This window comes from Benincasa hispida, chromosome 9 (genome assembly GCF_009727055.1).
Source record: "Benincasa hispida cultivar B227 chromosome 9, ASM972705v1, whole genome shotgun sequence".
Classification (NCBI taxonomy): Eukaryota; Viridiplantae; Streptophyta; class Magnoliopsida; order Cucurbitales; family Cucurbitaceae; genus Benincasa; species Benincasa hispida.
The window spans coordinates 12812130-12824407 of record NC_052357.1 but is presented as its reverse complement, the minus strand read 5'-3'; the positions used below and the strand labels follow the sequence as shown (position 1 = coordinate 12824407).

General features: G+C 37.5%; 2 protein-coding genes across 4 annotated transcripts; one reads left to right on the top strand and one right to left on the bottom strand.

The window, feature by feature from the left end:
• The first annotated feature begins 436 nt into the window (after nt 1-436).
• On the top strand, nt 437-6531 carry LOC120085357 (protein EMSY-LIKE 3). Of its 3 annotated transcripts, XM_039041300.1 has the most exons (11): nt 437-802; nt 1491-1579; nt 1778-1989; nt 2080-2189; nt 2293-2545; nt 2624-2830; nt 2911-2979; nt 5336-5575; nt 5665-5733; nt 5814-5877; nt 6099-6531. In XM_039041300.1, exons 3-11 carry the CDS (start codon nt 1816-1818, stop codon nt 6146-6148), a joined length of 1236 nt encoding a protein of 411 aa, XP_038897228.1. In that variant the 5' UTR covers nt 437-802; nt 1491-1579; nt 1778-1815; the 3' UTR covers nt 6149-6531. The 3 variants fall into 3 exon arrangements, with proteins under 3 accessions (XP_038897228.1, XP_038897227.1, XP_038897229.1); XM_039041299.1 differs by lacking the exon at nt 1491-1579; XM_039041301.1 differs by lacking the exons at nt 437-802; nt 1491-1579 and having other exon boundaries at nt 1804-1942; nt 2043-2189.
• Nucleotides 6532-6811: 280 nt separating this feature from the next.
• Nucleotides 6812-11324, bottom strand: LOC120085356. Its single transcript, XM_039041298.1, has 3 exons — nt 10708-11324; nt 9910-10630; nt 6812-7974 (listed from the first exon to the last, which is right to left on the bottom strand). The coding sequence occupies exons 1-3, from the start codon at nt 11049-11051 to the stop codon at nt 6943-6945; spliced, it is 2097 nt and encodes a 698-aa protein (XP_038897226.1). The 5' UTR covers nt 11052-11324; the 3' UTR covers nt 6812-6942.
• Nucleotides 11325-12278: the final 954 nt, after the last annotated feature.

Below are 12278 nucleotides of genomic sequence, written 5' to 3'. Positions count from 1 at the left end.
GTAAGAAAAAGGGTCGAGACAGTACAAGACATAACTTTTAGAAAAATATTAATTTATATTAGGATGGTTCTATGGTAAATACACGCATATAAAAATGAGAAGATAACCTTTCACATTCTTCTCCTAAATTCATATTAACTTCACTTTCACAAATATTTTCTAGTAACAATTAATTTTGTTTAGCTACATCACAATTTCTCTAATTTCCCTAATTTAGTAGGGGTTTTAGCCAATTCTCTGGTCCAAGTCCAAGCCCAAGCTCATTAGGTTGAATTGGTCTGGGAAGGCCTGCGGGGCGGAATTGAATGCAATTATAAGCTCGAAAACAATTCGGCTGTAAATCGAGTTCGCATCCGTCTGTCCCCCTTTTTTTTTATTAGGAAACAAAGAAAGAAAAAAAAGGGCAAAAAGCTTTTTTTTTTTTTTTTTTTTTTTTTTTAAAAAAAATAATTTTGGCGACCAAAAAATTGTTCTTGCACACACAAACTCAGTCCCAAACTCAGGTCAGGAGTCGAGTGTTTTCATTGTACATCGCCGTCGATTCCCATTTGTTCGTGATTCACTTCAATTCCCTTCACTTTAATCTCAATCTCAACCCCCAACTTCTGCCGCACTTCGCCGGAGATTCGTCTTCTTTCCGGCAGATTTGAGCTCCAAACTCGGCATTCCTCGGCGCCCTCTACTCTCCGCTCTCTCCGATTTCCTTTTCTACATTATTCTTCTTGCTGTCTTTCTCACTGTATTCAAGGGTTTTCGCTCGGTTGCGAACTGGCTATGGACTACGAGCCCCATGATAGTAGCGGTAAGTTAACTCTCACGATGCTTCTTTTTCAGTTATTAGGGTTTCAAGTGTTTTAATTTCGGATTTTTAGGTTGCCGCCTAGTTTTGAGAATTGGGCTTCCAATCTTGCATTCTGGGGCTTAGGGAGCTTGTAGGTTGCTCGGAGGAACACGCGAGTTTTTCAGCCTTTTACACTAGTTTTTTTATGGAATTCTTTATATTTTCCATCTTTCTTCCGGAAAATTCTTAACTACTAGGGGTTGCAGCCTGCAGGCTATTACCTTACCTTCGGGATGTGTTGGATATAAAAATTTGGACCCTTTTGTATTTATGAGCTTTAACCTCACAATTGTTGCTATACCTATTCAGAATGTGACAAGCTGTTGAAATTGAAATGTAGTTCTCAGTTATCTTTAGTTGTATTTTCCTAAGGCATTTGGTTTTGTTTTTCTTTTTCTCCAAATCTCTACTCTTTATATCAGCTCAAATCTGTTATTGAATAAATAGGCAGGAAACACTTTATTTTCTCATTATATGTGACTTCTCAACCATGAGTCATGACGAGCTGGTTTAGAACACAGCAAGTATGAAAATATTTGTAGACTGTAGTTGTTTGGATTGGATAATTGGTTATTTGGTTTTTTAGCATTTAAAAATATCTGTGAAGGAAGGGAACTAGTTTTATCAGTTTTTTATTCAATTTACGCAGTTCATGTCTAAGCTATTGCCGCACTTGCACACATGTTAACGATTCTCCTTTGAGTGCAAGACTTAGACTGACCTTCTGCCTTTTTGAAGGTATCCAGTACTTCCTTAGCCTCAATCAAAACGTTTTTTAACCTGTTCACATTAGGAAGGAGCTAAGTATTTTTTCTGATCTATGGTTTAGTCAGTCTTTTAACATTTTTTTTTTCAGGAAGACAATGACTACATTTGTCCCTGGCATCTATCATTTGAATTCAGCTGTCTAATTTTTTGTTCTGCCATCCATTCCAGGAACTGATGATGATCTCCCTCCATCTCACCAGAATAGAATGGCAAGAGGAGGGGGCCGTGTTTCAGGGAATGGAAGATCAGTCATGGGTTCTGTTCCATATCCCAGGATGTATGGTGAAACTGACATGGAAGCTCAAATTCATCAACTTGAGAAGGAAGCTTACAGTTCTGTTCTTAGAGCCTTTAAAGCTCAAGCTGATGCCATTACTTGGGTACTTTTTGTTTCTATTTCATGTGTCTAATAGTGGTAAATTTGTTTGATCAGGTTTAAATGATTGCTACATGAAATGTATTTTCTTCAGGAGAAAGAAAGTTTGATTACTGAACTCAGAAAAGAGTTAAGATTGTCCAATGAGGAGCATAGGGAGCTTTTAGGACGGGTTAATGCAGATGACATGATTAGAAGTATAAGGTCTGATAACTCGATAAAGAGAAATATTAACCAGTGTTTTAGGAGGTTGTACTGCTGAGGGCTCTTCTTAATATTGATGGATACTTTTTGGGTCATGTTGTAGGGAATGGAGACAGGCAGGTGGGCATCAAACTGGCAAGCTCAGTACCAGCCAAGCCATTCATGATCCTATACCCAGCCCTACTGTCTCTGCATCGCGCAAGAAACAGAAACTAACCCATTTGGTGCCTCCACAGTCCTTTACTGGCCCATCTCCATCCTTCCATCAACAATCTGTTCCTCCTCCTCATCAGCCATCCTCATCTGTTGCAAAAAGAGGAGCTATCCCTACCACCAAGGGCAAAAAACAAAAATCTGTAAGTTCGGATGCATTAGTCCTGATTGGATTTATTTATTCTTCATTTTGTTTTGTTTATATTCTTCCCTTTCCCCAGATATTACCTGGGGCATCCTCAGCTAAACAGTACCAAACCCCAGTTCCTAGTGGTAGGAGTCAAGTTGCTAATAGAGTTTCTTCCGGAGCCATTGAGCCGGCTGAAGGAGCAACATTGAATCCACTTATTGGGAGGAAAGTAAGAACTAGATGGCCGGATGATAATAACTTTTATGAAGCTGTTATAACTGATTACAATGCTGCTGAGGTGAACTATCTTTTTCCACTGGTACACTAATGCATATTTCAGTAAGGAAAGTTGTTGAAAATATATCAGTGTCTTCTCAGGGACGACATGCTTTGGTTTATGATATCGGTTCTGCTAATGAGACATGGGAGTGGGTTAATCTCACAGAGGTATATCTATCTAATACATGCTATTTGAACTTAAGATACTTGCATTCTCACTTTTACGGTTATACCCTCACTGTATAATCATTTGCATCACCTGGTTATATATTTCCATATCTGGATATGTGTGAAAATTATTGAGACCTTCAATGGTGAATCCAAAAATTATAAATATATATGTGGGGTGGGGGTACTGGTTTTTTCCCTCTCTTTTCTAAATTTTTGTGAGTGTCCAATCCAACTTACGTGCACCTCAACTAATCTCATGAGGCATCCCGTCTGACCTCACATGATGTTTTACGGCTTGAACGGCTACAGCTCAGATTGTTCTTCTTATGATATTTATCGAAGCAGCACCCTAGTCCGTAATCTTTTTGCTGTTATATTAATCTGAATGTACTCCCTTAATTTCCTTTCAGTGTTTGGTAATTAAATTCAAATCTTTGAAATCGATTCTACTCATTGCCTTTAAATTGTTTTGCCAATAAATTCTGCATAATTTTGTTTTCCATGTTAATAGAACTGATGAAAGTAATAGGTTGCTAGAGGCATGCTTTTTTAGGAGTTGCAGAAATTAAAAAACTGCGTCAGGTACTTTGTTGGGGAGGGGTGATGGTTTTCATATCTTTCTTCAGAGGATCACTGGATTGGCACTTGGCAGTGACACCTTCCATATCCTCTTTATGTGCCTACTGCCTGTATGATTTCTTTATGCAAAGGTACTATAGTTAATCTTGTCCTGTTGTGGAATGCCGATCCTCTGTCTCTTTCTCATTACTTCCATTTCAGGAGATCTCTTTCTGATCTCAAGTTTTTAGATCAACTTCACCTTTCTCGTTGTTGCATGGGTCTTTATTCGAATTCTGGTGATTTTCATATTTGAACCCAAGATTTTTTAAGGATATCTTGAAAATCTATATTTATTCCTGCTTGCTCAACCCTCCTTTTTATCTAAATCTTCTCTGATCTTCGCCAAATTCAAGAAGGTTGAAATTTGGAAAAGATGTGATTCTTTCTCTTAGCTGGTAGCGTTTAGGAAGATCAACATCATGGTTTCCATCCAAACTCAAATAAATAAAGTGGTTTCTTTATTTTGTGGTGGTGGTGATCAGTGTTTTTAAATGCCCAAGGCGCCTTACAGCGCAATGGCCCTCTAGAGCCTAGGCGCAAGGCACACAAAAAAGTGCGGGCTTTTTTTTTTTTTGTGAGGCGCACTATATATAAAAATATTACATTAAAAAGAGAGAGTATAATTGAAGTGGAAATATAGAAAAAAGGGACCCAAAACACAAGAAATCTTGCATCTAGATTTGGTAAACTTGATCCTTTTAGTTAATAAAGAAGGAAAATCCTTAATTATTACTATTTTTTAAAAATAATTGAAAAGCCCCAAGGCGCATGGCTTTGATCCTTGGGACTTCACAAAAGGCGTGCGCCTAAGGCATGCCTTATTTTGTGAACCTCGCTTTTCCAAGGTGAGGCGCTAGACCAGCACCTTGGGCCTAGGCGCGTGCCCGAGAGGGCTTTTTAAAACACTGGTGGTGATGGGGGGCGATTTTAGGGAAATGTCAATTTACTTGGAGAGCTAGACTGAATTGTCAGGATATGGTGGGTGGATAATGTTCTTTGCTGATTAGTATATTTCGCTTGACCACCTTTTCAAAGAAGTCAATAATTGCTTGTTCAGCTATATTGTAAGTTTTCTGAATAATTTTACAGGACAATCATGATCATCATTACCTATGATTATTAAGTTAATTATGGCTAAACCGGTATGCATAGGGGCTTACAAACAATTTGGATTGAATCAAGTGATAGGTTAAAGTTACCTTAGAAGATTAAAGATTTCTTTAAATGTTATAGAATTAGATAGTAGTTACATTTGAACTCAATGGGCATCAAGTTACCTGGGATTTTGGTAACTAAAAGTATATATGTTGGAGGCAGACTTTAGGAATTTCCTAACTTCCAAATTTCTAAGGACAGGAACAGTAAACAGTGTTGAACTTAATGGAGTATGAAGGTCAGCGAGTTTGTAGGTATAAAATTTAAAGCTGCATCGTTCATGCCTTTTCCCTTTTCTGATGGGCCTTGTGTGAATATCCAAATTTAAGATGGTATGGTCATGTGTATGTATATCCTGAAATCTGTTGGATTGATGATTTAAACATGCTGAAGGGTTCTTCTTCAGCGTGTTTTTCTGCCCCTGTTGATATGATGGTTATGTCAATAGTGTCTAATAGTGATGGGATACTCCATTCCGTACACCTATTTGAAGTTTTACCGGATTTAAAGATCCGAGTTTTACAAACGGATTACAATGGTATGGTTCGCTTGTCCTTACCTTAATTATGCTGTGCAGATATCTCCCGAGGACATCCAATGGGTTGATGAGGATCCTGGAATCCCACATAGAGGTGGTTATGGTGGATCAGGTCATGGAATGAACCGTTCTGTCGGCCGCGATGGCTCTGGTGCAGGCAGAGGCAGAGGAGTCCCCAAGTCTCAAACCAGAAAAGATTTTTTGCCATCCCAAAATGGCATTGGCAAAAAGACATCCGATGATATACGGATACTCCATACAGAAACTCTAATTCGAGAGGTACAGGCACCTGGGATTTATTCTTTTGACCTTTATGAATTTGTTGTCTTTCTAGCATCCATAAACATTTTTTTCCTTCATTTGGTTAGGTGGAGAGAGTCTTTGGTTCAAATCATCCAGATCCCGTTGAAATTGAAAGGGCAAAGAAAGTTCTCAATGTAAGAAACATTTGATATGGCTGCAGTCTTTCATTCTATTCCATTCCCTTTTAATTGATGTACTAACTTACTCTGTCCAGGACCATGAACAATCACTTATTGATGCCATTAATAAACTTGGAGATATTTCTGAAGTCGGAAGCGGTAAATTTCATATCAATCTCATCCTATGCTTTTCATTTACTCATTCCCTAACCCATGCTTGTCAACATCGTGTTGATCACTTTAGGAATTTTGAGTATTGGGCAACTGAATTTGTTCATGCTTCTTGGTGGTTTATATTCTTCAGCTTATCACGTACACATTCATGAATTGTAACTCTACATCCCTTGATACACTGTCTGGTTTGGTTGCTTTTATGACAGACGAAGGTGGTCACCGGTTCTCACATGGGCAATCTATGGACCGGGAATAACGATAATTGTTTCCAAATGAAGGTGGTTCATTCTGCAACAACATCCTTTTGATAAAAAGACGACTGGATGTGGTAAGCAACTTTTGAGTTGAGTTGGGGGAGTGACACACCTAAATCTCAAGGCCCTTCTTCTGTAAAATATACAAGGATTGAGTTGAATGTTCCCTTGCTTAGGTTAACTATGGGGTTTTTGCTCTATTAGCATAGAGAATGGTTCTCAGGATGGGGTTGGTTGTCTTCTTCTTATCTTATTATTCTCCATTTTTATTTATTTTTGGCAATGGTAAGAATTAACATAGGAAAGCTGATGATACTTGTGTAACATTATTTGAATAGTGATTTAAGATGTGACCCATGTATAAACTTTTAAGTTGCCTGGTTTAGAAAAGCTAAACATACCTACTAACAGCTAACAAAAGTAAAATAAGTAGGCCATAGACAGACAGATATTAAAAAGATTTATATCTGTGAGTTGAAATATTAAATAAGAAATTAAATTAATATCAGATTCTATCATCTTTCTTTCCAACATAGACCACACAGACTCTTGTACTTGGAACAAAATGGTTCTCTTCAATCAGCGGTCCTGATCTTTCCAAATAATTAGCCGTGAAAATTAGATTGAATTTTCCCCTTAAAAAAGGCCCTAAATGGATTTAACAATATGGTTAAAAGAAAATAGTGGCCAACTTTCTTGTGTAACAAATTAGAAGTTAAAAAAAATAATTAAATGCAATACAGATCGATACACTGCAGATTGCGTCCTATTGGTATACACAAAACACTACAGATCGTCACCGTTTAGCTTTTTTTCTCGGCCGCTTGAGAGGTTCTTTACCACCCCCTTCTCTGGCTCTTTTTATCGGTGTGGGATCAGCCTCTGCTGCCTTCTTAGGCGGTCTCCCGACACTGCGCTTAGAAGGGCTGGCATCCTCCTTTGGGCGCTTGTCGTTGCTTTGCTTCATCGTCGACATTTTCTCCTTTCCTTTATCACTTTTGCCACTGCCTTTCTTCTGTTCTGGAGCCACATGACCAACACTGCTACTTCCACCTCTGCCATTTCTCTTTATAGTCTCTGCAGGTGAGTTCTGCTTGATCCTCTTCAAGAAATCAGCTGCACTACGCTTCTTCTCCAATGCTACCGTCTCAGATTTTTTCTTATCTGGGGTTGGTGTCTCTGTTTCGTTGGCCGAACTGGGTTTCCATCTGGAATTCGTATTCTGTTTCTTGATGCTACTAGGGCCACTTGAGTTTGTGGCACTATCATTGCTTCTTCTCATGCTTCTGGCTCCAGTTATGGGTTTCTCTTTAACCTTGCTATCTTTTGTAGTATCCTCGTCTTCAACAAGGTTTGAAACAATTTTGATACTTGATTTTAGATCCACGGCTGGCTTCTCATCATCATTGCTCCGCTCACCTTTTTCACCAAGACCAGTCGATGAAGGCTTAGATGAAATTTTGCTTCGTTTCCGACAAACTATTATAGGAACAGATGACTTCTGCTTGGCAAGCAAGGACTGTGATCCTTCAAGATCAGGTCCCTTGGATCGGGAAGGAATCGGGGACGAATCTACTACTTCAGGTGACGGGTCAATCCGAGCAACCTGCAGACTCTTCTTCATTTCATTGGAGATGAGAAGACGGAGTTGACAAGCAGCTACAAATTCCTTGGAGGACTTAGGGAAGAAGGTAACCACATTGTTGAAAAGAAGCAAGAGATCTCGGTAAAATGCATGGCTGGAGGAATAAGAGCCAGAATTGATCTTGGTTTGAACTATTTCTAGGTCCAAATGCTGCCGGATCATGGCCTTGTACTCTTCCGTTTCCTGCAAGAAAAATCATGGTGGGTTACTTACTTACACAGGTCGTTCTGTGATAATAATAATGAAAAAAAAACATTAATAAAAAAGCCACAAAATCAGCTGAAAACCAAGTTGGTCAAAGCGTCAAAAGCACTTGATTGAAATTCCACAACATTCCTCCTTACCAACTTTTCAATTACTTGGTCTAGAATAATTAGCACAGAAGATCTTAAGGAAAGGGCTGGAACTCTATTAGTTTTAGTAATATTTTAAGGGCAACACCCACATATCCAGGCCTGTCGCGACCCTAAAAGGAAATAGATTATACGAAAAAGCCTACAGACAGAAAATGGTTGATGACTCAGCTAGGGAGGGCCAAACGGGAGTCGAGTGGGGTAAACGAAGGCCTATCAGCCATGGGAATGGCCCAAGTTATTTCAAATATTAATCGCTAGCCAAAAAGCACATCCAATACGCCGGGACAAAATATTATCTCTTCATGACCCTTCGATTTTGATTTTTTCCCCAAATTAAAAAAATAAAAATAAAAAAAGAGTAAAATAAAGCACAAGTTAAACTTTCGCATTCAAAATAATAGAGTGGTCAAGAAAAAAATTAGTTCGATTTTTTAACAAGTTTTTACCCTATTATTATCGAACCAACTATTCTACTTTGTTTTACCTTTTTAAAAAAAAATGAAATAATAAAATTAGAAAAAGAAGAAGGGAGAATTGGGTGTCTGACTTAGATTTCAAAACCACTTACCGAACTATAGAATTTTCTAGAACGTTATAACACATCTAAAAGGGCATGTATTTGAGATGACATTCAATTTGTCGATACAAATTCTGGAAACTAATTTTATTTATTGATTTGGAAAAAAAATCATAAAATAGAACCGGTCTCATAGAATATTATTTTGATTTTTTTGTTCCTTGCGGGTAAAAGAACCCGTTTTGAAAGGCCCAAATAGAGTTTGAAATTACCCAAACAAAACCTTATGCAAAAAGATGATATCTCACTCTCTATTTTCTCTTGTTATTCACTCTTGCTCTTTTATTAAAAGGGAGTAATTAACAAGAGTAGAGAGAGTCAAAGAGTAAGAACCGAAAGCAGGGTGTATATAGAGAGTGTTGGAATTGAAGGCAAAAGTATATGACTATCGAGAATCAAGATTAAGGATTAAAAGAAATGATGTATGCGAGAGCCAAATGTGTACAATAAGATTGTTTCCATAATTTTTACTGTGATAAAGCAAGGAAACTGTAAAAGAAAAATATCGGTTTAAAAAATGCGCAGATTCCATTTTGGGTTCAAGATTTGGTCTACAGTACAATCATCTCACAAAATTTCTGGATAAGAAGACGCTTTATCCAAAAATTATCTTAGTATTGAACAAAACAACTCTATTTATCTATCTATTCTTTGCAAGTGTATTTTAATAATAACATAAAAATTATATTATTTTAAAAAAATTCCAAAACAAAAGTAGAAATGAAAAGCAACGTGGGTCGAAGCTTTTAAGCGAATGGTCCCCCACTTTTTTTCTTCTTTTTTATTTATGTGCAATTTGAAATGGTCCAAATTTATTGGTCGTAAAGCTTTTAATAGAATTGGATCGATATCTTCAAATCAATTTTTGTGTTACAAATCTTCAAAATAACAGAAATTACCGATATATAATTTTAATTCCTATGCCTAAAACTTAAATTTTAAGCTTCAATTCTCATATTTATCATCCCAAATGAATAAATGTTTTAATTTAGACATAATATTGACTAGTCCCATCAATTTTAATGTATATTTTGTTTCTATTCCTAATTTTTACTTTTTTAAAAAAGGTTTTTATTAGAACTAGATTGTTATGATTATTTTAAGCCTAAATACATTCCTAAAATAAAAACATGATTATTTTATTTTATTTTATTTAAAGAAAGAGAAAAATGGAGAAATGTTTACCTGACTTTGGAGACGAGATTCGAACAAGGAGCCATGTTTGTGCGCTCGTATCTTCTGCAGAACCTCGTCGAACCGCTGCGACTTAACTGCGGCCGTCCGGCGAGGTTCATTGCCGCTGCTACCGCCGGAGATCTCCTTCCTGAGGAGTCTCTTCCTCTTCATCCTCCCCGTCAAACTCGCCGAGCTCTGTACTTCGCTGCTCTCCCTCGTCGTCGTGCCTCCGCCGTTTGACTGAGCCTCCGAGTCGGCTAACTCGGACGAATCGTCGACTCGTTGTGTTTCCTTCTTTTTTGTCTCCGATATGTCACACGTCGGGTTCTTAACCACAGTATCCGTACTGCCGTCATCTGACTGCGGACCGGCTGGTTCGGCGGCTCTCCGGTTCTGTTCTGGTCTATATGAACCGGCGAAATCCGGTTTGGTTTCGGATTTGGCGATTTCGGCGGTGCTTTTACGGTTGCCGCTTTTGGAACCGGTGGAATTGGATTGGTTGACAGAGAAGTCCTCCCGGTCGGAATCTTCTCCGGGAACCGCCGATGGTTTTGCAACTGTTCCGTTTGGTCCGGACCGGTGGTCTGGTTCTCCGAAGAGATTTTTGTCGTTTTCTGATCGTCTCTCTCTGGACTCCGTTTTTAGATCTGGTTTTCCAGTGCTGGCTTCTCTGTCGTTCACGCCTTGTTCTCGCTCCTCCTCCAATTTCTTGACCTTCAACTGCAACGAGCTGCCGAGAATCTCAATAAGATGAACTCAGATCTGAAAATTTTAAGAACAAAAATAACAAAACCGATAGAGATTTACTTGATTGAAACATCATAGCGCTGGACCTCTCGTCGAAGTTCGGCAACGCGGAGTTTCCTCAACTCATCAACCCAAGGTACGGCGCTATCGACCTTATCGGCAATTCCTGCGCCGTTCTGACTCAAAACGGCATCGTTTCGAAAAGAAGTAAACCGTCGTTTAAGGTCTTGGAATTTAAGTTCGCAGTTACGGGCGGTAGTTAAGAGATGAGGAAGAGAAGAACGAGCCTGAACTTCCATGGCTACAGAATTCCAGTCCTTAAATCCATGGCGCTTGACTGCACAAGCCAGTAAAAGCTCCTCCCATGTCCCCCATGTGGCGGTGATCTGTTCACTGTCCGCCATTAGATTACAACAAGAACAGCATAGAGATTCCCGATTAGGCAGTCTTGTTTATCATCCTTTGAATTCTCTTTTCCCTCTTATAATTTTTCAAAAATCACATAGAAAAAGAGAGACAAACAAGGGAAAATTGCTCCATTAGATACAGAAGTTTGTTATTAGGGTTTCTTTGTTTCTGCGTCGTATTCTTCTTTCTCCTCTGCGGCGTGGAAGGAAAAAAACTAAAACGAAATAACAAAAATCCCAAACTAGTTTAAAAAGAATTTAATACGGTTTTTGTTTGCTTTTATATGTAAGTTTTTATTTATTTATTTTATTTATTTTTAAGGGTTCAATTCAATTTGGGCCTCTGATCTCTCGAGCACGCAATTTGGTTCGTGAATATCTATGTTTTTACGTGAATGCCCTCGTAAGTTTCTTTAAATTACGCTCTTAGTCCTCCATTCAAATTATCAAAATATAAGGGAAGTAGCGGCGTTCCCCAATTCACGATTTTCCGTGTCTCCCCCTTTTTTTCTTTTATGTCGTTTTATCTTGTCTACGGCAGATTTAAAATATCGACATAGATCGGAAATATGATATATTTTTAAAAAACTAAAAAATAAATTTGAGTTAATAATTAAAGATTTTATGATTAGTGGCATTTTGATGATTATTTTTTGTATTTTGTAATCTACTATATAATGGAAATTTCGATTCATGCCAATATGAACGTAGCTCAACATAAGAATATTGGCATTTTCAGAATATTGGCATTTCGATGGAAATTTAATACCGTGCTTCTATGTCCCCATCATACATAGGGGTCTTTTATACAATGGTCATTTTATATCAAGTGAAAATCATTTAAAAATTTTCAACCAATTTTTGTATAAAGTGAAGTGATATTTTAAAATGCTTGGGCTAAAATGGTCATTTTATGAAAGTAAAGGATTCAATATGAAAGTTTTGAAATTAAAGAAACTAAATAGAGTAAAGTTAAAAAGTAAAGGAACCAAAATTAACCAAAGACTAAATTGATATTTAAAGCTTTCTTTTAAGTATGATATATGTCTTCGTATACCTTATAAAGTTTCCCATTTACCTGTTAATTTTAAAATTTATTTGAAAAATATCCATAAACTTTAAAATTATTCATTTCATTAAAGTAAATTAATAACGATGTCACAATATGTTTTTTTAACTTTTACCCATTAGTTGTTGTGTCACACTTTTCATCTTTTTTTTTTT

Coding starts and splice junctions, on each gene's coding strand:
- LOC120085357 (XM_039041299.1), top strand. CDS start 775: ATGGACTACGAGCCCCATGATAGTAGCG. Junction 2,980..5,335: donor AGTGGGTTAATCTCACAGAG/GTATATCTATCT, acceptor TATGCTGTGCAG/ATATCTCCCGAGGACATCCA. Junction 5,576..5,664: donor CAGAAACTCTAATTCGAGAG/GTACAGGCACCT, acceptor TCATTTGGTTAG/GTGGAGAGAGTCTTTGGTTC.
- LOC120085356 (XM_039041298.1), bottom strand. CDS start 11,051: ATGGCGGACAGTGAACAGATCACCGCCACATGGGGGACATGGGAGGAG. Junction 10,631..10,707: donor CGCTATGATGTTTCAATCAA/GTAAATCTCTAT, acceptor GATTCTCGGCAG/CTCGTTGCAGTTGAAGGTCA. Junction 7,975..9,909: donor AATCTCGTCTCCAAAGTCAG/GTAAACATTTCT, acceptor TTTTTCTTGCAG/GAAACGGAAGAGTACAAGGC.